The sequence below is a fragment of the Antechinus flavipes genome, chromosome 5 (assembly GCF_016432865.1).
Source record: "Antechinus flavipes isolate AdamAnt ecotype Samford, QLD, Australia chromosome 5, AdamAnt_v2, whole genome shotgun sequence".
NCBI classification, from domain to species: Eukaryota; Metazoa; Chordata; class Mammalia; order Dasyuromorphia; family Dasyuridae; genus Antechinus; species Antechinus flavipes.
Genome location: NC_067402.1, coordinates 90,556,675 through 90,579,983, shown reverse-complemented (window position 1 = coordinate 90,579,983; position 23,309 = coordinate 90,556,675). Strand labels below are relative to the sequence as shown.

The window sequence follows — 23,309 nt, the reverse complement described above, 5'->3', positions numbered from 1 at the left end:
TCTTCGTAGAGTTTTAGGGCTTAGATGGTTTGTCTTGTCCCTGGCTCTGAACTGGTCCAGGCCGGGATGCTGATAGCCCGGTGTGTCAGCAACAGAAGGAAGTGCCTGCTCGGGGCTGGGGGGTATCGCGCCCTGGGACAGGGCGGGGAGGAGGGCTTTCTGGGGGGGAGGGCACCGGTGAGAAGGTGCAACCTGTGCCCTCGGGACAGTTTGTACGTATGCGGTGAGACACAGTAGCTCTCTCTTGCCTTGGGTCTGTAGGATTGACCCTGTGTCTGTATAGGAGTGGGGGAATAACAGGGCGTGATCAGAGTCCCGGGCTGGGTTTGCACAGGGGAGCAGCGCTGGCCCCTGGGGGTCCGTATGGGGGAAGCAGGACCGCGCTCTAGAATCGCGTCTGGGTGAGAGGCAGGCTGACCCCACCTTGAGCAGACGGAGGGGAAGGCCCCTCCCTGTGGGGACTGTGTCCTGCCAGACAGCGGGCACACGGGGCTGTGAGCCCGACCCGGGAGTCGGTCAGGGTGGCTCGGAAGGTGGGACGTGGGCCCGGTGCTCTGGGCTGACAGCTGGCGCTCTGGCTCCGCTCTTGGGTTGACAAATCCCTTTAGAGCCGTAACGGGCCCATCCATCAGCTCTCTAATGGCCCTCTCCCCACCTGGAGCCGCCCTTGCAGGAGGCAGGGCCCGAGCCTGTTAGCTCCCTGCCTCCTCCAGGTGGAGACGAGGCTCCTGCAGTCCCTCCCTCTGCTGCGGGTCTGCCAGGGGAGGGAGAGCCGCGTGCAGAGACACAGGGAGAACACAGGCTCCCAGGGAGCAGAGGCCCTTCTCGCCAGCCCCTGCATTTGGCTCTCTTCTAGAGGGGGCTCCCACTTGTAACTGGCAGGAAGGACCGAACACCGCTCCTCGGGCTCAGGGTGGGAGTGGTGGGAGCCGGCCCCGCTCTCCGGGCCCTGCTCGGCCGGGGGCTCCTCCTCTGTTGGCAGGGCTCTCTGGCACTGTGCTGGTGATGAGGCAGCCACTGGGAGCAGGGGAGAAGAGGTGCCCTGCATGTTGCCGGCTCGGGGGATTTCCCAGCCCTTGGGACGGAGGCTGGTGACAGGGCCACCAGACAGCCGGGCCCTTGCCCTCCCTCAGTGCGACGCTGATCCCTCCCCCTCGGTCTCGCCCTATCCTTCTCTTCCCCTTCCCACCCCCTTGCCCTTGTCCTTCCTGGCTCGGCTCTGGCACCTCCCCTTTGCCCCCCTCCTGTCCTATCTCCCCATTTCCTTTTCTTCCCCTTTCCCCCCCTCCCCAGCCCCCCGGCTCCTGCTGGGAGTAGAGATTGCATTTCATTTACCATTTGCATTCCCAATCAATCCGGACTCCGCAATTAAGTCGGCTGGCGGAGCTGGGAGGGAGGCGGCTGGTGGGAACAGGTCCTCTGGGGGCCGTCGCCTCCGCACCGCTTCCATTCCGCCCCAGATTGCTTCCTGCTTCACCGTGCACAGCCCCAGCCCAGTCTGGGGAGGGGAACAGGGACCCCCATCGCTCTCCCTCCTCTGAGCTGCAGGAGTGGGGGGGGGAGGGGAGGCAATGTGGGGAGGAGATCAGGGGTAAGGGGGTACTTCCCCAGAGCTGCCGGGGGCTGGGAGAGGGGCTGGGCCAGGACCGGGGAGTGGGAGGGAGGTGGTGTCCCCAGACCCCATCTTGCAGCTGCCTCCTACGCGCAGCCTGAGGCGGCTCATCCCACGCCCTCTCAGCTAACGAGCATCATTACCGCCTCTGCTGGCTCATCTCCTCCCCTGCCCAGGAAGAAGCCCGAGAGCTGCCCGGGGAAGGGGCTTCCCACTCCAGCCGGGCCTCCCCCATGTCCCTTAATCCGGGTTCCCCGGTGATCCAAGACGAGGGAGGTCTGGCTTCTTCCCAGCTCCAAGGAGCTGGGATCTGTGAGCTAATGAGGTTCCGAGGAGCTTAGCTGGGGCAGGGAGCGGTGGGAGGAGGGCAAGGGCAGTTTGGAGATGGAGCCGCTGCAGGCTGCGGGCAGCGCAGGCCTGAGACTTGTCTGAGAATTTGGCTCCAGAGTCCTCAAGCAAGAATGGACCTCACCAGGGTCCGCCCAGAATCTGCCCGTCACTTTCCAGCCAGATGAGGAAGCCTGGGTCACACGAGCTAGCAGGGATGGCAGAGATGGTCCCCACACCTCCCCCCTTCCAGCTACCAGAAAAGGGTCCAGCAAACTGCACCCCAAAGGCCGAGTCTGGTTCTCACACACGGTGGAACTTTACTAAGAATCTCGAGCCAGAGCTGCGCTTGCAGGCCGGCCTGATTCAGGCCGCGGGCTGCAGGGTGCCAGGACTGGGCAGCCCCCTGGGAGGAGCTGAGTGGTCAGAGCCGCGGGCTGGCTTTCCAGGAAGTGGATCCAGGCCTTCTCCCCAGAACTTGGGGGGGGGGCTGTTACTTTGGCGCTTTGCCCCAGAAAGGAGGTGGAAGGAGTGGAACTGACGTTAATCCCATGTCTGCGCCATCTTCAGCATACACTTGGTGTGTCAGACCAGGCCTGTCATGGCTGGTCATCCAGGCTTTATCTAGTCTCTGTTCTGTGCCAGGCCCCAAAGGTACCAGACTGGCCCAGTCCCTGCCCTCTGGGAGTTGGGTTTTAGCTAGGAGGCAGCATTTGTATCTGTAAGACTGTGCAGAGTGCCATGCAGATAATGCAAGGTGATCAACCCCTGAGGGAGGGGGAGGGGGTCAGCAAAGGCCTCATGTGGGGAACATTGCTTAAGCTGAATTTTTTTTTTTTAAAATTTTTGCTTGAGCTGAATTTTTAAGGAAACCAGGTTTTCTAAGGGGCAAAATTGGGAGTGAGTGCATTCCAGGCCTATGCAAGGCATAAGGACTAGGAGATGGAGGGTCATGTGGCTAATTACTGTGTGTGACAAGTCTGGAAAGATAGGATGGAGCCAGATTGTGAATAGCTTTTAATATCAAGCAGAAGAATTTGTATTTGATTCTAGGGCAGAAATCCTTAACCTGAACCTCTGAATCTTTTTCTTTCATATATTTAGATAACTATACTTTAATATAATTGATTTCCTGTTTGGAGGCAGCCTGGAGGTTGGAGATTGGAAAGGGGAGGCAAGGAGAAACTAATTAAGAGTCTGTTGCATGAGTGCAGATACTACAGGCTTAAACTAGAAAGGTGGCTGAATGTGTAGAGAGAAGGGGACAGATGACCTGGAGATAGAAAAGAACCAACAAGATTGGATAACCGGATGGCTGTGTAGGGAGAGGGAACTGAGAATGGCTGTTTGCCAGCTGGGGTGACTGGAAGGGTGGTGCTATCTTGGGAAAGAAGGAAGGAAAGAAAGAAGAAGGCTGAGTTTGGAGATGGGAAGAGAAGGGAAGGAATTACGTTTTAGACATGTTGAATTCAGATGTCTCTGATATCTACAGTATGAAACGTCCTACAGGAAGTTGGTGACATGATATTGGATCTCAGAGCAAGACTTGAGGGCAAGGTAGATAGGGCTAGGAGTCATCTTAGAGGTGGTAACTGAACCCATGATGAGCTTAGCCCAAGTATAGAGAGAGGAGATAAAAGCCTCAAGACCCAGGGCCTTGGGGAACTTCACAGCAAAGAGAGGGGGCTGCAGGTGACCACATAGCACAGAAACTTGGGGGGAACCATAACAAAACATTCTCCCAGCGGGCACACTCTTGCTCCTTTCCTCCATCCCTGCGCCCCAACTCGCTGAATGCAGTTACCTGGCACGGTCCATTCCTCCTGGCTGGTGAGGTCACCTACCTGTGACAAGACCAGCCCTCGTCACTGCCTAATGGCTGAGGATCCCATCTCACCTTTGCAGCCTTTCACCCACCTGTCCTTGAGAAGGAAAGAAAAGGTGGGAAGTGAAAGTCCCCATTGGCACAGGGATGAACATTGTAACTATCGCCTCAGACACGCACCCCTCCATGAGCACCCAGCCAGTTCTTCTGTCCCCCTCCCACTGTTCTGATAACCTCATCTCCTGGAGCTCAGCTTTCTCAGTAAAAGAGCCTGAAAAGAGGAACAGGTTCTGAATCCAGTCTTGTTTTTCCTCCTGTTAGCCCATGACAGGCCAGAGACAGAGAATCGTCTAGCTTCTGTCCCAGGTGATTTCTTCCCTAACCCTCATCTCCATGACAGCTTTTGTCTCTCTTGGTCTCCATCCCCGACATAAAGGGGTCTCTCTCTTGCTGTTTTCATAGTTCTGGGACTGTGTGACCTTTCCCCTCCTCCATAGAACTGCCCTTTCCCCTTGAATCTGTCCCAAGGAAGTTCTCCTAGGTTTTGGAGGCCCAGCACACTAGTGGGTTGGGATGCTGGGCATCCCATCCCCTTCCTGGTGCCATCTTTCCTTTCTCTGTGATGCCCAGCTCTTGTGCTTCAATGTGGCTTTGTGTCTTCATTGATTGTTTTAGGGAGTAGGAATGGAGATAGGTGAAAGATGGGAGCCTTTGGAGAAGGCCTTAGGGTCATTCCTATGCTGTGGCAGCCCAGCCTGAGACTTGGGTAAAGGGCACTGGAGGAATCATGTGGGGTCCTCTCCCTGCCCTCTCCTGTCCCTGTCTGAATGTCACTTTGGCACCCGCTGTATACTGTTGGGTACTTTCCCATGATTCCTTGCAGCCAGCCACCATATTCCCTACCCCTCTGAAGGGTGACTTCTCTCTCGGGCTGATGTCAGAGGCGCTGGTTCCTTGAATAGCCTAGATTTTAGCAGGGAAGTGGAAAGGGAGATGAAGTGATCCATAGCTTCCATCCATAGTCAGTGACCAGGAGCCTTAGCCATCTGAGCCCTCCTCACTCCTTCCTCAGAGATGATTTTCAAGTTCTGGGCCACGCGTGTCCCTGCTAGGCTGGGACACTCACCCAGGAGGCTGTGGGGGGAAGTAGAGAAAGATCCCCAGGTTTTCCCATAACTCTACCTCTCCCTAGGGGATGGGTCTTTCTGCTTGGTTTCCTCAGGCCCAAGTGGGAGTCCGAGTGAACAGTCACCTCAAGTCCTTTCTCCCTCTGCACCTTAGGCTGCCATTTCCTTGTTTTGATCCTGCCTCTTCCCTCAGGGGATCCTGCTGAAGCGAAGTGGCAAGTCCCTGAACAAGGAGTGGAAGAAGAAGTATGTGACTCTGTGCGACAATGGGCTGCTCACCTACCACCCCAGCTTACACGTGAGTTTGGAAGGGAAGGCAGTTGGGCCCGGGGGAGCGAGGGAGGGAAGGAGTGGAACAGGGGAGAGTGGGTTCGGCCTTTGCAGCCTGGTCCTGTGTCCTGCTTGAATCCCGTCTCTGTGGGAGCCTCAGTCTCCTTGTCTGTAAAATGAAGATGGCCATACTTACACGGCCTATTGCGGCAGCAGGGCAAACTTTGCAAACCTGGAGGTGCCGTGGAGACACGCGAGGTAGTTATCACGTGCTAGGGAGCACTGAATCTAGCCGATCCACAAATGGTTCTCACAAAGAAACGTGCAGATGTCATAGAATCATTATGTTTTAATCACCCAAAGGTACCTGGGGATCCCTGAGCCTCCCGGGCCCAAGTATGAGAGGGTAGCCAAGCTGGCCGTGGGATGTCGTGGGGCCTCTGCGGATGGGCTCAGAGCCCCAGTGACACTGGGGGAGGGGGCAGAGTGGAGCTGGGGGGGGGGCCTGGCCCTGCCTTCACGGTGGCCCCCATGGCAGCAGCTCCCTCTCCCATCGCCCTCCCTCTCTCACTGCGTGGCTCCAGCACACAGCTGTCTCTGGAATCCATCTCTGTCACCGCCCCACTGTGGGGCTAATGAGTTCTCCTGAGCAGCCCCTCGAGCACAGCACGTGGGCCAGGCCCGCCCCCGGCCCAAAGGGCCCATGGCCTCCTCAGAGGGTCCCTAGCCCTTCCTTGACATCTGCCTGAGTTGTCAGGCAAGCAGGGCCCAAAGTTTTCTGGAGCCTGATCCCTCAGCTACCACCCAGCCCCAAGGAGCTCCTCCTAGGGACACCTGAAAGTCCCCAGACAGGACCTGTCAGTACATTTATAAAAATGTTCTTCTGGTTTGGGGCCCAGCTGGCCCTCAGTCCAACACAGAGAAGTCTTTTCCTCAGGCTGACCCTTCTGAATTTCCATCTTTTTGGTGCCATGGACACTAACTCTGGAATTGGAGGGAAATCTCACCCTGGTCCTCTAGAGGACCGGGTCAGGGAGGACTGTCACATGGAATTGGTTTCTGAGGAAGAATCAAAGAGCCAAATCTCTGCTCCCACGGAGAGAGTCCTTCCTTTGCCTAAAAGGCATGATTAGCTCTGCTTGATGCTGTGAAAGGAAGGGATGGGGCTAAGTCTTGAAGACTGGGGCTCTTCCACTGATAGAATCCCACCTGTCCTATTTACTTCCCAGGCTCATTTTGAGCATCAGGCGAGACAATAGAAAAAAAAAGGCACTTCACTAAGTGTCCAGACATGCTACAGGTGCTAGGGAGGCTAGTCCTAACTAGCTTAAAGGACCGACAGGAGATTTTTAAGGAGCGTTTCTGAGCCCAAAGGGACTTGGGAGCTATGTAGTCCGCCCCCTTGGTTGATCTGTCCAATGTCACGTGACTAATTAACACACATTGCTCTCCTCACCTGATGTGTCCACTGGTTTAATAGTATCATGAAACTTGAAGTAGTTTATTTGCCTTCCTGGGTAGTCTTTCCCAAACCAGTTTAAAGACCATACTTATCGCTTCTTGCTGCTTGAGAGATACACCTCCAACACAGACTTGTTCCTCCTTTTCCCCTTGTTTTCACCTATTGACTTGTCCCTCTCCAGTCCAAAGGAGACAGAACGCAGGACAGCTGGTGTATGGTCCCCGGTGGGGCGTCTTCTCCGCACCTCCCCCCGGGCCCACGCTGTACCCCTTTCTGCTGGCCTCCTGCTGTCAGAATCAGTGGTGTTGGGTTCCCACAGTGGTCTCAGAGCCATAGGGTGAGGCAGGAGCAGCTACTTTTCAGCCTTTCAAGCACTTCCTCGGCTGTTGAATTCCTGCATCATGACCCAAAGATTTGCTAAAGTCATCTATCCCTGAACCCCACTAGGGATCTCTGTGCCTGAGCTCCTCAGGGGGTCCCCGGCAAGTGCTGAGCAGCATGTGTTGTGAGTGGGGAGTTGGGGACCTCTTGGGGTCTAGCCCCCAGCAACACTGAACCTTCTAGCGGAGGAGGCGACTCAGAGATAGGGAGCATGGGCTGAGAGACAGCAGACTAGTGAGTCAGCAGACCAGGCCGGTGAAATCTCGGGCAAGTTCGGGCCCTCAGGTACTTCATCCTGAAAGAGAATGGGTCTTTGTTACTCTCCAATGGCCCTGTTAGTATTAGCTCTAGAATTTGGATTGAGCATAAACTAATATATATGTACAGTGCTAAGTTGGAGTGATTGGAGCTGGTTCCTTTTAACCAAACCATGTGCTTAGTGTCCAGGCAAAGGGCCCACCCTTCGGGTCACGGCTTCTGAGGCATCCTAGCTTGGTTGCCCCCTTTCACAAGCCGTGGACCCTTCAGGGACACTTATACCTATGCCTCCTTTTGCCAGCCTTGCCCTCTCCTTTACTGCCTTTACATCTGCTTAACCTGCTAGGCTTTTTGGGGCACTGGGGCCAAGGGCAGCCAGACCCCATGCGATCACCACGGCCGCCTTAGTTCCCTTCCTTTCCCACAACTGCTAATGAATGAGTAGCTTCCAGGACAGTGGATCCCCCCAGGAAGTAACTTGGCAATAAGTTTTTGATCTGGTCAAGATCTTTTTGCCCTCGTTAAGAGAAGCACCTTCCAGGGCCTTAGAAAAATAATGCCAGTGAGTCATTCCTGGAATGGGGTGGGGGGCCCTGCCGGATGTGGAAGGGAAAAGGAGGTGGGCAGGCCTCGGGCTTCAAGCCCAGCTCCTGCCCAGCCCCAGAGAGCCAGCCAGAGCCTCCCCCATTTTGCAGCCAGTGGAGCCATTCACACAATCACCTTCTGTTAATTCTATCTGCAACATCAATTAAATTGTTTGTAGAAACTAATTGAATGTGGCTTAATCACACATCTTAATAGCTTTCCACGCTCTGAACTCGTTGTTAATTCCAGTAATAAAACGAGATGAGAACGCTGGCTGGGTAATTAGCGAGGAGGCTGGGGAAGAAATTGCTGTTTGATGGTGGGTAATAAAGGCAGCCGTGGTGACCGCTCTCCGGAGCAGCCGCTGCCGTCGCCGCTGCTCCCCGTTCTGCTGACGGAGGGAAACTCGGCTGCTGCTGCTGCTGCCGCTCTGCCCCTGGGCTGCCCGTCCCCTCCGCTCCAGCTCTGAGCTCCAAGCTTCCAGCCCGCTGCCTGGCATCAAGTTGCTTCCAGCCTCCGGCCTGCAGCCCCTCGCGGCCACGGGGCCTGGGTTCTGCTGGAGACGTTAGCTCTGGGCTCTGGGCCCACCCTCCTGGGGGAGCCCGTGTCTCTGACTCCCGGGCCCCACCCAGTCGTGCTTTGTGAGTAGGAAGAAGGTAAAAAGGGGCTGTCAGCGGGTGTCTCCACATGCCTGGCTTCAGCCGGCTCTGGGCTAGAATGGGGCCTGGCAGGCTGGTGCAGCTGCTGTGACCTCCTTGTGAACTAGAGCAGACCCGAGCCCCACCCCAGAGAAGGAGCTGCAGCTGTGACTTTGGCCCAGCCAGCTGCTGCCAGTTGTCAGGAGACAGTCACTCGGAGAGGTGATGGCGTGGGGGAGGGGGACAGCGGAAGCCCAGATGTGGGGTTCAGCTAGGGGCTGGGGGCATGCACTGAGCCCCCGCAGAGAGGGCAGGATGCAGACAGGTGCCAAGGACGGGGTCCGGGGAGGCCTTGGATCAGAGCCCAGCCGATAAAACCCAAGTGGGAGCTCCAAGGGCGCTGAGTCCGTGACTTTGGATCCCCAACTAAGGCAGTTGTCAGGGACCTGGGATATGGGACGAGACTGGGAAGGGATCAGCCTTGACTGCTGGTGGGGGTGGGGAGAATGCTGCCATTCAAAGATGCAGTGCCACTGGGCATCAGCTCGGGTCAAGCTGCCAGGCTGCCGTCTCGCACTAAACACCCTTGTCTCTCTCGACACCTGTTGGTTCCTATCCCTCCTCTGAGAATTTTAGACTTTCTTAGGGAGGGGTCCCGGTCTCTCTCTCTCTTCGGGAAGCCATTCAGCTTGCTCTCATCATCCCCAAAAACCCACGGTCTCCTGCTGCTGCTGCTTTTTTCACGTTATATGCTCACATCTTCTGTCTCCTCCCCAGAACACATTTACATCCCCCCCCTCCCTCCTTCTCCCACTCCCCTTGCCCCCCTGGTAGAAAAAGCCTCCCTGGTCAGTGTCCCTTCACACACAGAGCCAGGCCACTGACCCTGCTACCAGAAGCAGAGGATGGGCGATGGAGGTGGGACTTGTTATTGCCAAGAAAGTCACTTGGGAAACTCCCTCCCAGGGCTGTCCATGCAGAAGGAATGGGGAGATCTGTTGTATGCAGAGTTCATGCCAACCAGGGCAGAGGTCTCTGCTACAGCTATCCCACAGGCGGAGGGTTTTACCATATGAAGAAATGATCTGTTTTCTTTAAGAAAAGCCTATGATGACTTCTAGGCATAAGGAGGAAAGCAAGAGTAGGATGTGCCATGTAGAGATGAGTGCAAATAAAGAAAGAAAAAGGGTAGAATGCAGGGAGCAAAGCTTGTGACTGTCCTCTATAACTTTCCCCCTCATCAGCCACATTTCAGGTGCCGGTAGCTGCTCACGGTAACCTGGGGCCACTTAGCCTTGGCACATGAGTGCCTCATTTTTGAGCAGTTTTCCCAGAAACATCAGTCTCCAGGAAGTGGGTACTCTTTGGTCCTGGGGCAAGGCGGGGAAGAATGGTCACCTTTGCTTCTTGGAATCACTCTCGCTCTTGAGGGGTTAGCTTCAGCACCACCTGCATGAGATCCTTATTGATGGCCCTTCAATCCCAACACTTATTTTGCTTATAGTTAGTATTTATTTAACTGCGTGGTGTTCCTCTTCTCCTCCCACAGTAGAATGTAAGCTCCTTGGGGTCAGAAACTGCTTAGTTTTCTGCCTTGTTATCCCCATTGAATTAATAAATGCATATGTTTAGACTGAATTTCCTGCACCTCAGCTTCAACTCAAAAGAAGCACTTCCCTGGTCCGCCACATCACTGATCTGCAGTGGCGATAGCATAAGACCTCCCTTTAAAAGGGCCAGTAGGATATTTAACCCTAGACCCCTAGACCTTTAACCCCAGCACCTTTCAGGATCCTCCCTGGCGTGCCCTAATTGGCTCCATCCTGTCAGGCAGAGATGGAGAGAAGAACTCTGAGGGGCAGTTGTTAAAGACCATCTGAGGATCCTTAGCAGGCGCAGCGCATGTCATGTGGCTCAAAACTTAAACTGTGATTTAAACCCCACAGGGGGTCGTATAACTGAATATGGGGAGTATGCAATTATGATTTGTTATCTGTAAATGTTTGGTTTGTATATCTATACCTGTATACCCAGCATCATTTAAAAATGTCTTGGGCTAAAAAGGGTGCTGGGTGAAAAAGGAGCCCTGGCGTAGTTTATGTAACCATCCCTGTTCACGGCCATTTGGGATTTTGTAGCTGAAAAGCAGTTCAGCCAACTTTGCACACGGTACCACCCCCCTTCCTCATCCCTCCCCCATTTCAGGCTTGGCACTGTTCTCCTGAGGAGAGTTCTTGGCCCCCAATCCTCTTCCTTTCTCCTGCTGGGAATACTGCCTTTAGTGCCCATTGTGGCTCCTGGCTCGGTCCAGCCAATGACAAAACTCTTAAGTCTCACTCCGTGAGCATACTCCAAGCCAGGACCTCCCAGCACAGACCAGTGTAGCTGCCTCAGCTCTGACCCAAGCCTCCCAGTTGGCATCCAGGGCCAGAACCGTCAGTCTTTGGAAGCCCTGGTTCCATGCCAGGCTGGCTCTTGGCCTCTAGCTCAGAGGCATTCTGGCCCAGAGGGAACCACGGACTTGGGGAGATCATCTCTCCATTCAAGAAACTGAAGCCCAAGAGGTGGGCTTGTATTTGAATCACCTGTACTTAATCAGTCAGGAATCAAGCCCAGGTTCTCTGTCCAGCGAGTTTCCCTTGCATTGTGCCTCAGGAAAGAGTGCACAAGAAACCCAGAGTGTTTGCCAGCTTTCCTTCAGACCTTGTGGCAAAAGGCTAGGGCGGTGGAGAAGGGCTGAGTGTTGCGGGGGCTCTTGAATAGCCCCCTCTGAGGAATATTTACCCATTTCATGTGGTTTCCCTTCCCTCCCTCTGTCAGGATTACATGCAGAATATTCATGGCAAGGAGATTGACCTGCTGAGGACGACAGTCAAAGTGCCAGGGAAGCGGCTCCCCCGGGCCACCCCCAACCCGGCCTCGACCAGTGCCAGCCCCCGTGCCAATGGGCTGGTCTTGGAGAGAAGCAACACACAGCTTGGGGGGAGTACAGGTGAGGAAGGGGAAGCAGGGGCTGTTGAGACTGGGATGCTCTGACCTTTGTGGCCAGTGGGGAAGTGCAGGGTCCTTGTGGCACTGAAGGTGAGCCCAGACATCAGCTTTAAGGGGCCAGACAGGTCTGGATGAGTGGCTTCTGGTTCAGAGCTAGGAAGTGGGTCCAGAGAAAGAAATGAGCTGGGGAGGATGATTTCAGGAGTGTGGCCCAAGTGGCACCGTGCCTGGTGTACATGCTCAGGACCAGGGAGCCAGAAAATGCTTCCTCTGGGTGCTGTCTAGATAAAGACGAAGTCTCAGAGGCTATATGTTCCTCAGCAGTGTGGCGGGCAGCAGGACTCTTGTTGTGGCCTTGGGCTAGAAAGGGGTCTACCTGAGAAGGAGGCCATTCCCTGGGGCAAAGGTAACCCCTCTTCCTGTCCCTCTCCCACAGCTCTGGTATGAGCTTCCATCATTGAATCCTGGGTCTCTCTTCCATCCTTGAAGCTATCCCCCATTACTCTAGCCTTTTTCACTAGGAACGTTCTTTCCCTCAACTACCTTCCTTCTACCCACAAGGCAGAATTCATTCCCCCAAATCATTCTCCTTCTCTCCCCAGTTGGTTACCTAGACTAATCAAATCCTATTTTCTGTAGGCGCAAGATGCCGCCTCTTTCTGGCATTGCCCCCAAGAGTTTGGAATGTCTTAGACCTGCAGAGGCCTCCCAGAAAACCTGTACCTCCACCCTTCAAAGCTAGAGTGGCAGCCAGGGAGTCCCATAGGACTCAGGGTGCAGCCTCCAGGAGGTCATCCCTCTTAGGGTTGAGGGACATGTGTAGACTTTTATCACCTTTTCCCGTCCCTCCACCCAGCATATTCCTCAGAGGCAGACATTAGTAATCCTCAGGAGCCCTTCTCTCAGAGCTCAGAAGTAGCTGATCTTGGGAACCATCAGAGAGAAAGAACGGGGTACAGGGCACACTGGGACAATAACTTAGGTGAAAATAGACAAAAAAATTTATCTAGATGGTGAAAGTGGACAGAGCACCAGCCCTGAAGTCAGGAGGACCTGAGTTCAAACTTGGCTTCAGACACTTAACACTTCCTGGCTGTGTGACCCTGGGCAAGTCACTTAATCCCAATTGCCTGGGGAGGGGTGGTAGGAATTTTCACCCAGCAAATACTGAATACCTGAGGTGCTGCATGCCTTGGGTAAAGTACAAAGAACTATGGACAGCTAGAGATGTCCAGATGCCAGAATGAGATATGTGAAGTAGTAGTGAACTGCTCATTACCTGAACTGTTCAAACAGAAGCTAAATGATTGCAAAGATCTTTTCCAGCCCTTGACTTTGGGGACACCCTCTATATGAAATAGCCCCATTCCCTAAGTTACAAGGGGCAGTGGAAGCCCCTTAGTGGTCACTTTTGCAGCATGCTCATTCCCAACAAAAAACAAGGTTTTTCTTAGGAATCTCAATTTCTTCATCTACAAAAAATAAGTACAATGATTAAAGCTACCTACTTCACCAGGTTTTTGTTGGGGAGGGGTGGGGAATGCTTTGTGAACCTTAAAGTCACTTTGTAAAGGTGAGATTGCATTTGTAGAGGCTTGGAGAGGATCCCCTTCCTGGGCAGAACTGCCCTCAGACCCAGACACACACATCCCTCTCCAGTACAGGGCAGATGCAGTCCTCTGCCTTTCCCCAGCCCTGTGATGTGTGTGCACATGGACTGGCAGGCTTCCCCCCAAAGCAGAGTGTACCCTGGCACCCGGTGCCACAAACTCGGGGCACACACACGCACACACACACACATACACATGTCTCTCACTCGCTGGCGATGTTAACATCTCATTATCTTTGTTACTGTAATTACATTATCCGCTGCTTTATGCAGAATTATCCTCCGAGGACTAATTGATGGCTCCATGTTTAATTCATTAATCATTAGCATCAAATTCGACAATTACAGTGCACACTGATTGTGGGATTGCAGGCGTAATGAGGGGAGAATTAACAAAGAGAAAGGAAAGCACTTTCCCTCCCTTAGGGCTTCTAGCTGGGGAACTACGGGGTGGGGGGCTTGTGGAGGGTCTGGACCAGAGTTGGGTGGGGCAAGCAAGAAGAAGGGGTTTGGGCTGGGGAAGCTAGGGTACTAGAGAGGTCCAGATTAGCACCTGTGTCCCTCCCTTCTATGGGGAAACAATCCATGGAGAGGGATGGAGTGGAGTCACTCCGACTCTTGGCCCCTGACAGGAGAATGGATGTTTGGGATGGAGATGAGTCTGCAGAGGATAGACTGAAAGCATAGGAGGTGGGAAGGGGTGGCAGACCCTGGATCTCCTCAACTCAACAAGTAGCTCTTGTGTGGACCCAGTCCTGAGCCAGGAGGCCCTTTGGCCCTCCCCGAGCAGAGCAGTATAAGAAACTGTTGCTGCCCACGTGGAGCCCAGTCTCTGGAGCACGGTGGATCTGTCATAACTCTGGTCCTTTGCCTGTCAAAAGTCTCCAACCCCACAGATCCTGCTTTCTTTCTTCCCTGCCCTGCTTTAGGCTCTTTTCCCTCAATCCCTCCTGGCCTTCCCAGCCAGAGTGACTGGACTGATAAAATCCCCTTCAGTTGCTGGCTGTCCATAAGGGGTCATGTTCCCATGCCCTCATTTCTCAGCTTACCAAGGTTCCACACCTGCTCCTTGCCCCCACAAACCCCTACCCTGCCAGCTTCTGGGTCATCTCAGCAACAGCACCCAGTCTGAGTAGGGTTTGGAGAGATTCCGAGGAGCCCCAGTAGGAGCTCCCCCAAATCCTGCCCTATAATAACCCCAGGGATTCCTAGGACTGTGGTACCCTTAAGGCCGCTTCCCCTTAGCTCTTCCATCCTTCCCTGATGGGAAACGAAAGATTAATTTTCTCCAGCCCAACAGGATAATTACTAATACTAATTAGACATAATTACTTGAATTTGATACACTTATTCCTCGTTAGAATGGCAGTGAAACTGACGCAGAGCAAGTGACACATGCAGAATGGGATTTGGGGTGCAGAGGCCCGATTTTGGATGAGGAGGGAGCTGTCCAGGGTGCTAACTTTTTCCTGGTCTTAAATCTCCAACTGTTTAGGGGTCCCTGCCTTGGGCCAGGATGCTTCTTGACAACCAGCTGACTCCCCCCCAATTAAGTACCCCTTCTATCCCTTTAGGAGTTCATCATGTTTACTCCTTCTTACCCACACCTTTGGCTTTCTTTGGGCTCCCTGCCCCCGGAGGTGGGAGGACAGAGATTCATGGGACCAGGGGAAGGAGCAGGAGTGAATGATGCAGACATGAGTATTAGACTCCAGTCTGATCCTTCGGGGAGCCGACATCTCGGGATGTCATCTTTGCTCTGGTGATGGGAGTGCTGAGGGAAGGTTGGGGCATTGGACCAGCAGCTAATGAGGAAGGAGTTGGGGGTCTCGCAGTGCCGTGACTGTAATCCTGGGCAAAGCCCACGACCTCTCTGGCACCTCGGTTTTCCTTCTCTGTAAAGGGTTGGATTCAGCAGCCTCTGGAGTCCCTTTGGGCTGTAAATCTGTGTCAATCCCCACCTAAATGGGAGTTCTTTTCATTCTCTTGCCTGCCTCCCTGCTGTCAGAGAAGGGAGGGAGAGCTGGCCTTAGATGCCCCGGTGACCTTGCTTGGTCAGCCTGTGAGGCCCCCAGCCCCGGCCCTCTCCCTCGCTGCTGTTCAGAGCAGAAGCCGTTATTTTTGAGGGAGGGGCTTTGCTTGTGCTCACCCTGATTAAGCCCCCTAAGGGCCCTGGCTGAGGCTCCGCTCCACCCCTTTCAGGTGCTCCCCACTCAGCCAGCAGCACGTCCCTGCACTCCGACCGGTCCCTGAGCAGCTCGGCCTTGGCGGGCCCCCGGCCCGATGGGCTGCATCAGCGCTCTTGCTCCGTGTCTAGTGCTGACCAGTGGAGTGAAGCAGCTGCCCTCCCCCCGGGCATTCAGCATCCTGGTGAGTGGCTCTCCTGGGGGCAGGGGGGATGCTCCCAGCCGGCCTGGAGGTGGGGCCCAGAGGATCTTCAGCCTCCTGCCCACCCCCACACAGCCGGGCCTTCTCCCTCCCACGCCGGCCCCTCTTCCCTAGGCTCCCTCCCTTCGAGAAGAGCCCAGCCTCTCGTGGGCCCGGGGCAGAGCTGGTGGTGGCTCCTCGATCCCCATCAGCCCCCCGTGCAGTCAGCTCATCAGCCTCCCGGCGGGGGGCAGGCGGGTGCTGGCTGAAGGAGGGATGATGGAGCTGAGGGCGGGCTTCTGAGAGCTGTATTGGGTAAAGTGAGGGGGGAGGTAGGTTGCTTTCCCCAGGGGGATGGTGAGCGGAGGTCTGGGGGTAAGGGCAGAGGGGAATTCAGGAGCTGGAAGGGAGGGAGAGAGCAGGCTTCTTCGGAGCCTGAGGCCCTTCCCCAAGCTCCACCCCATCACCTTGTTTAGTTCAAAGCTCCACCCTCCTCGCAGCCCTCCTCCCTTGTCCCTCCTCCCCCCTTTCTTCACTGTCTCCTTCTGTATTCTCGTCATTACCTCTTTGCACTACCTAAGCTTTAGCATTTTATTCCTTCTTAATTTGCCTTCTACTTCCCATCCTTCCCTCTCTCCTCCTGTTCAGCCTTCCCAGCTTAGGGGGTGCCATCCCGAGGTGAGTTCCTGCCTCCCCAGGTATCCCCCATTAGGCATCAGATCCAGACTGAGGGCTGCAGAGTCCGGGGCCAGTCTCAGCAGCAGCTGGTGACCCCGGACTGGCTCCCCCCACCTAGTGTCAGAGGAGGGAAACAGGCGCCCCCAAACTCGCCTCTGGGCCCCTTGGCCCGGAGCATCAGGCCCTTCGAGCAGGAGGCGGAGGGAGGGGCAGCGGGCCTTCCCTCGGGCTCCCGGCTGGCATGGGCCGCTGCTGCCATCAGCGAGGCCCTGCTGGTGAGGCAGGGAGGAAGGAGGGAGGGAGGGAGGGAAAGAGAGAGCGTGTCTGCCTCTAATGAAGTTTGACATTTAGTGGTGAGCGCCGGGCGGGGTGTGGGAGACGGGAGCTTGATTAGCGCGCTCTAATTGACAGTAATTAGGCAGCTCCCTGATTGTTTCTAATTCTGCTATTAATTGTGAGGAGCGGGGAGTGTGATTGAGGATAAATTTGGTTCGGAGCTGCCGGGGATGCGGCTCCCTATGAGTTCCCCGGGCCGCCCTCCACCCCTTCGAGCTGCGGGAACTCAGAGTTCCCGCCTCTGCCTCCCCTCCCGAGCCGTATGTGCCCATTACCTCCACCCCGAGCTCCCCAGATAGCCGCCCGGGAGCTTCAACCTCCTGCTTTCCCTCTCCCGGGACTGAAGCCCAGCCAGAGCCTGGGGCCTGCCCCGCACCCTGGGGGTAAGGAGGGAGGGGAGGGATTCTCAGGGGCTCCCCTGCGGCGCCTTCCACCCTATCCCATCTTCTCTTCCTTGCTCTTTTTTTCCCTTTTCTCAGCCAGTGGCCCATCTGATGTACTCAGCTCTAGCCCCAAGCTGGAGCCTCCTCCATCTCCCCACGCTAATCGTAAGAAGCACCGTCGGAAAAAGAGTACAGGAACCCCCCGACCAGACGGCCCCACTAGCACAGCCGAAGGTAAAGGGAACCAGGGGCAGGCTTAGAACAGAGACCATCCTGACCACTGGGGGCTTCTGAGGGGACTCTTAGTAACACCCCCACCCCACCCCACCTCCCTGCCCCCGACCGGTGTTTCCCAGTCAGAATTCTGCCTTGTGTCTAACTGAAGTTCTCTCTAACTGAAGTCTTCTATTGTGGACAAGAGTTAGAGAATCATTCTCTACTTCCTCGCTTCCAAAAATCTTTCCACATCTTCCCTGTCTCTTGTGCCTCTTGTTAAGCCTGAAACGGTGCTGGGCACGTAGTAGGCTCTTTAGCTAGTTTGGGGATTTCTTTAGTTTCTTCTCAGATTAAGCTTCAATTAAGTGATTCCCCTCCTGTGTTCCTAGCCTTGAGTCCTAAAGTGCTCTGTGTTCCTCTTCAGCTATGATATGCGAACCGGCCTCCTTGCTCCTGAATGGGTCTGACCATTGTCCAAGCCAATCAGCACTGTCAGGGACATGGGCACAGCAAGATTGGGGTTGCTCCTGGGGGACCAAGATACCCCCCCAGCCTTTCTTTGGGGAAGTGGGACTGAGAAATATGGGGTCCCCATGGATAACCCCCCCTCGAGCCCAGCTGAGTTTGGACTTGACCATTGAGTCAGGCTGGAAGGCGTTCCGGGAAGGGAACCAGTGCCCATTCTCCTTTTCCCCACAGACAGCTGTATAAAATGGGTTTCCGTGGGGTTGCTTGGGAAGTCTGTGGGTGCCTGGGGTTTGAGCCTGGCATATGGGGAGAAGTTTCAGGCTAGAAGTGCAGACCGCCAGTGTGAACAGAGACGTAGGGCAGGTGAAGCTCCGGGGAGTATTGGGAGGAGGAAGGCGAGGGGCTCAGGGCCCAACAGGTGAGCGAGGGAAGAGCGGGTGCTTCCTTTGCCTTTGGTCTTGTGCTACTCTCCTCGGGTAGAGCCTGCTCTCCTGCCAGCTTCCCACAAAACACTCGCACATACACAGGATCCCAGCCACCCTGCCTCCTGGGCTTGTGTGCCCACGGGGCATCGACCAGGGAGGCTGAGGTCAACCTGGCCGTCATCGAGGGGGCCTTAGGAACCATGGCCTGGCCCGGGCGCTTCCAGCCCCAGATGTTCTTGGGCCCCTCTTGAGCACGCATGCCAGTCCGTGGGCAGAGCCCCTCTTCCCCTCCCGTATATCTGTGATGGGATGGTGGGGGAGGGGGGCCGGTTCCCCGGAGCCCCTCGCTGACGCCGTCAGGAATATTGGGTTTAATGAGCTGCAAAATGAGGCGGCTGCAGCTGACATGTACGGATGGCGCCCGCATTCTCCTCAGCTCCCCCACCCGCCCCCTCTTCTCACTCACCTCCTAGCACCCCCTTCCCAGACAGGCAGCCCTGGGGCCTTCGGGGGCCCTGCCCCCTCTGTCGGGCAGAGCAAGGCCTGCTGTAGTCTCTTGGTGGAGCGCCTGCCGCCGCCCCCGACAGTCCTTGGCCCCCCGGCTCTTCCCTGCCACAGGTAGTGCAGGTTTGGGGGCTTCCCCTGCAGAACTGTGGTTTTGGAGAGAGCCTCCCTGAGCCGGAGGCAGGGCTGGGGGCGGAAGGAGGGGAGGACTCTGGGGCGGCCCCAGGATTGAGTGCTCCAGGGAAGCAGGCCTTCCACTGCCTGAGCCGCTCTCTCCCCCCGACCCCCCTTGTCATCCCCAAACCACCGTCTCCACAGATGCCGAAGAGTCCTTTGAGTTCATGGTCGTGTCCCTCACGGGCCAGACGTGGCATTTCGAGGCCTCCACGGCAGAAGAGCGGGAGCTTTGGGTGCAGAGCGTCCAGGCCCAGATCCTCGCCAGCCTGCAGGGCTGTCGGAGCGCCAAGGACAAGGTGAGGGAGGGGGCTGGGGGTCCGCAAGGGCCAGGAGTGGGGGGTGGGGTGGAGCAGAGCTGCCTCGGCCCGCGGGGGCGCCCGGGCCCTCAGCCCCGCCTCTCCCACCCTGTTGCAGACCCGCCTGGGCAGTCAGAACTCGGCCCTGGCCGTGCAAGCCGTCCGCACCGCCCGCGGCAACAGCTTCTGCATCGACTGCGACTCTCCCAGTGAGTACGGAATGGCCGGGCCCAGGAAGGGGGTGGGGGACCAGGAGAGAGCCGGAGCAGCGGCCTGTCGCCAGCCTCCCTCCTGACCTCGCTTCCTCCGCAGACCCGGACTGGGCCAGCCTGAACCTGGGCGCCCTGATGTGCATCGAGTGCTCGGGGATCCATCGGCACCTGGGGGCCCACCTGTCTCGAGTGCGTTCCCTCGATCTGGATGACTGGCCCCCCGAGCTGCTGGCGGTCATGACCGCCATGGGCAACGCCTTGGCCAACAGCGTCTGGGAGGGGGCCCTTGACGGCTACGCCAAGCCGGGGCCGGAGGCTTGCAGGTGAGGGGCCGGGGCTGCTGCAGCCGCTCCCGCCGCCCTAAGGGTTAAAGAGAGGAGAGCAGCTTCTGCTGGCCGCCCCCGGGGGCCGCCCCTCCCCCTGCCAGGCCTGTCACTCAGCCTCCGACAACAACGGGCCCTTTCTGAGCCGTTATCAGCGGGTCAGGGGCCGCTGGGGGCGCATGCGCAGGGTGCCTATCTCTTAGCTGCTTGAGGCGCCCCAGACTCTGTGCGGAGATGGGGAGAATGGGTGGGAGATAGGGCGCTGCGAGTCCCCCCTTTTGTTCCTGCCCTGACGAGCAAGGCGGGGGGAGGAACGTCCACTCCGATAAGCTGTCTCTTGGGCCCCTGCTCCAGACTTTCCTGCTGGCCCCCTCCTTATTCCCACTGCCCCCTCCCCACAGCGCTCTCGTCCCCGCTCCTCCAGCACTGAGGGACCGGTCACTCTGGTGCCTGTCCCTGCCGGCCTCCCGAGGCCTTCCGCTCACCCCCACCAGGAGGGCCCGGCCTCTGCTTCGGCCCGCTCCCTCCCTCCCCCCCCAGCCCGTCCCGGACCCCTGCCCCGGGCTCAAGCCTCTGCGGGCCTGTCTTTAGGGAGGAGAAGGAGCACTGGATCCGGGCCAAGTACGAGCAGAAGCTGTTCCTGGCCCCCCTGCCCAGTTCGGACGTACCCCTGGGGCAGCAGCTGCTGCGGGCCGTGGTGGAGGATGACCTGCGGCTGCTGGTGATGCTCTTGGCCCACGGCTCCAAGGAGGAGGTGAACGAGACCTACGGGGACGGGGACGGCCGCACGGCCTTGCACCTCTCCAGTGCCATGGCGAACGTCGTCTTCACACAGCTGCTTATCTGGGTGAGTGCCCGCCCCTGCCCCCCACGGTCCCCGGCCCCCGCCCCCCACAGTCCCCGGCCCTTGCCCCCCACGGTCCCCGGCCCCTGCCCCCCACGGCCCCCGGCCCCTGCCCCCCACGGTCCCCTCTGGCCCCTGCCCCCCACGGTCCCCGGCCCCTGCCCCCCACGGTCCCCGGCCCTTGCCCCCCATGGCCCCCGGCCCCTGCCCCCCACGGTCCCCTCTGGCCCCTGCCCTCCCCCTGCCGCCCCTGCCCCGGGAGCTCAGTCTGCCTTCTCTCCACAGTATGGGGTGGATGTGAGGAGCCGAGACGCTCGGGGCCTGACCCCGCTGGCCTACGCCCGCCGAGCCGGCAGCCAGGAGTGCGTGGATATCCTGCTGCAGCACGGCTGCCCCGGGGAGGGCGGGGGCCTGACCCCCACCCCCGCCAATGGTTCCAGCAGCGCCGCCGAGCTGCACCGGAGCCCCAGCCTCCTCTGAGGCCTGGGGAGTGGCCGGGGGACCTGGGGCTCACCTCCTTCCCCCTGCAGGAAAGGGGGAGAGGCGTAGGCAAAGGGAGGCTCAGAGAGGAGGGAACGGGGTGGAGAGAGAGGAGAAGAACAGAGGACAAAGGAAGGGAGGGACTGGGGCCCAGACCCACCCCGGGGCCCCGAGCCGTGGGGAGGAGCCGACTGCTCAGCCCACTGCCCTGGAGGTGCCATTGAAAAGGGACCGGCCCTTTGGAGGCGCCTGGCGGGGGAGAGCAGGACCTCTCCCCCCCTCTGCCTCCTGCCCTTCGGCTCCAGCCCGCGGCTTCGTCCGGGAATTGTTCCAGAGCCACGAGGGACTAGCCCGGAGACGAGTGTGCAAGGGGCACTGAAGACCTGGCTGAGATGAGCAAGGGGATCCGTGAGCCCCGTGTAAAAAACCTGTACATTAGAATATTTATGTTTGTGTACATACGTGTGTGAGACCAATAAATCCGACTGTGTGTGTGTGCGCCCCCCTTGTGTCCGTCCCCCTTGGTCCCCTCTCCTGTGGCGTGCTCATCTGCCTCCCTGCATCCGCCCCCCATCTTTGGCCCCCCGTGTCCCAGCTCTCCTGTCCCGTGTCAGCGCTGCCCAGCTTGGTCCTCCCGGTGTCCCCGACCTCCTCCTCGACTTCCATCCCTGAGCCTTTTCAAAGCAGGGCGATGGCGGACGTCCCTCTGGCGGGCCGGGAGCTGAGCGTGCTCGCAGAGGGGAGGAGATGGGACCGCTCCTTAACTACCTCTTCCCTTCTCGGCTGGAGGAGCCCCGCCCGCTCCCTTCTCCAGGTGGGATGGAGCCTCCCTGACCCGGACATTCCCCATGAAAGCCGACCCGCAGGGAAGAGTCTTTTGAATCATTGTCAGAACCCAAGTTCGTGGGATCGTAGAATTTAGGTCCGAAAAGGACCTTGGCATTTAATGCACCTCCCTCGTTGTGCAGCTGAGGGACCCGAGGCCCAGAAAGGTGACTGGAAATCCCGAGCGTAAGGGGCCCAGTGGGCTTCTGGACCAGGACTGTGGACTCGAGAGACTCTGGGCGAGCTGGAAGGAGTCTCAGGAAGTGTTTGGGTGGAGCCTGCAGACCGAGCTGAGCCAGCCAAGGGCGCGGTGGGCGCAGCTGTGAGGAGGGGCACCGCCATTGGGCAGCGGGGCGGGCGTCCCTCGCGGCCTTCACCAGCAGCCCCCTAAGCCGAGCCTCCCTGACTGGGCAGAGCTGCTGCCCCGCTTTGTGCCTACAGGCACACTCCCGGCCCTGGCCCGAGCCTCTGCCCCCGTGGCTGTCCCCAGAGAGGGGAACCTCGGAGGAGAGGGGCAGCGGCTCCCGGGCAGCCGTCGTGGCTGGCCTTGCACCTCCTTGCACTGCAGGCGACAAGGCGGAGCCGGGGGTCACAGCCTTTCCTTCCCTTGGGGGGGAGGGGGAGCCCTGGTTTGCTGTGCCTGCAAGTCTGTAAATAACTATCTGATGCTGATCAGAAAGGAGGCGTTTTATTATCTTCTTGGGGGACAGACATCAGCATAAGGGGGGAGGGGTGACGTGGGAGGCGCACACGAGCCGGGGGCTGAAGGGCAGGATGCATTGGAAGTCCCAGGCCCCCCTGCGGCAGGCGTCTCCCCATAACTGCAGCCCAGAAGATGGGGCTGAGACTGACATCTGATTGGCAGCCAAAAGGCCTGGGTTTGAAGGGTCTTGTTGGTGACCTTTGACCCTGCTAGCATTCTGGAGCTTGAGATATCCCAAGTCCTTTTTAATGGATCATGGATTTAGACCCATCCCCCAAAACTTTGCAAACAACCGCAGTGCCTGTGACTTGTGATCGCCTCTGCTTAGCCCCTGTCCTAAAGAGTCACGCTGTAGTTGCCTCGACTTTGGGAGAAAAGGGCACACCAAAGAACATAAGGGAGCCCAACCAGGACCCAGGCCCGCCATTCGAGCATCAGCTCAGCGAGACAATCGGGGCTCGCCCTGAGCCTTTGTGCGTCTCCTGTCCCTGGAAGTCACTCAGTCCCAAGCTCGGGAGAGATGGTTCCCTAAACCATTTGGGACAAATGACCTGTCGAGGAGGGGCTGCCTCAATCTGTTCTCCCACAGACCAACCTTGAATTCAAGAAAACCGACAGGCCCCCAGGAAAGGCGTTTGTCGGTCTCTCCTAGTTCCTTCTCCACCACTGTGGTTGAAAGACTTCGATATGAGCTCACCCACTCTAGGTTGGACTGTCTCCAGGGAAGAGCTCACTGGCCCACCTCTTAAGACCATCCCAGTTCTTTATCTCCTTTTGTCCTTGGAACTCTTCGAGGCCATTCCTTCCCCTCTGTTCCACCTCCAGTTGGAGCTTGGCTCGGAGCCTTTCCCAAGGAGCCTCATTCTCCATGAAGCCAATCCGAACTAAGGTTCCAGTCACCCTTTGGCCCTGGGATGAGTATTTTCTGACCCACAGCCTGACCACCCCAACATCTTTTTATGACACCATTAGTTGCATTTGCAGTTT

The 23,309-nt window shown here is 57.4% G+C and overlaps 1 protein-coding gene across 4 annotated transcripts in view; it reads left to right on the top strand.

Annotated features, from left to right (window-relative positions):
* AGAP3 (ArfGAP with GTPase domain, ankyrin repeat and PH domain 3) overlaps positions 1-21,288 on the top strand; it is a 76,188-nt gene extending 54,900 nt beyond the window's left edge. For 2 of the 4 annotated variants that reach the window (XM_051962988.1, XM_051962986.1), the window contains exons 10-18: positions 5,085-5,189; positions 11,306-11,477; positions 15,288-15,455; positions 16,946-17,083; positions 18,781-18,935; positions 19,054-19,144; positions 19,248-19,470; positions 20,062-20,317; positions 20,600-21,288. In XM_051962988.1, coding sequence (XP_051818948.1) covers positions 5,085-5,189; positions 11,306-11,477; positions 15,288-15,455; positions 16,946-17,083; positions 18,781-18,935; positions 19,054-19,144; positions 19,248-19,470; positions 20,062-20,317; positions 20,600-20,794 — 1,503 coding nt within the window. In that variant the 3' untranslated portion in view covers positions 20,795-21,288. The remainder of the gene's footprint in view (positions 1-5,084; positions 5,190-11,305; positions 11,478-15,287; positions 15,456-16,945; positions 17,084-18,780; positions 18,936-19,053; positions 19,145-19,247; positions 19,471-20,061; positions 20,318-20,599) is intronic. The other 2 variants (XM_051962989.1, XM_051962987.1) reach the window with 1 other exon arrangement.
* Positions 21,289-23,309: the final 2,021 nt, after the last annotated feature.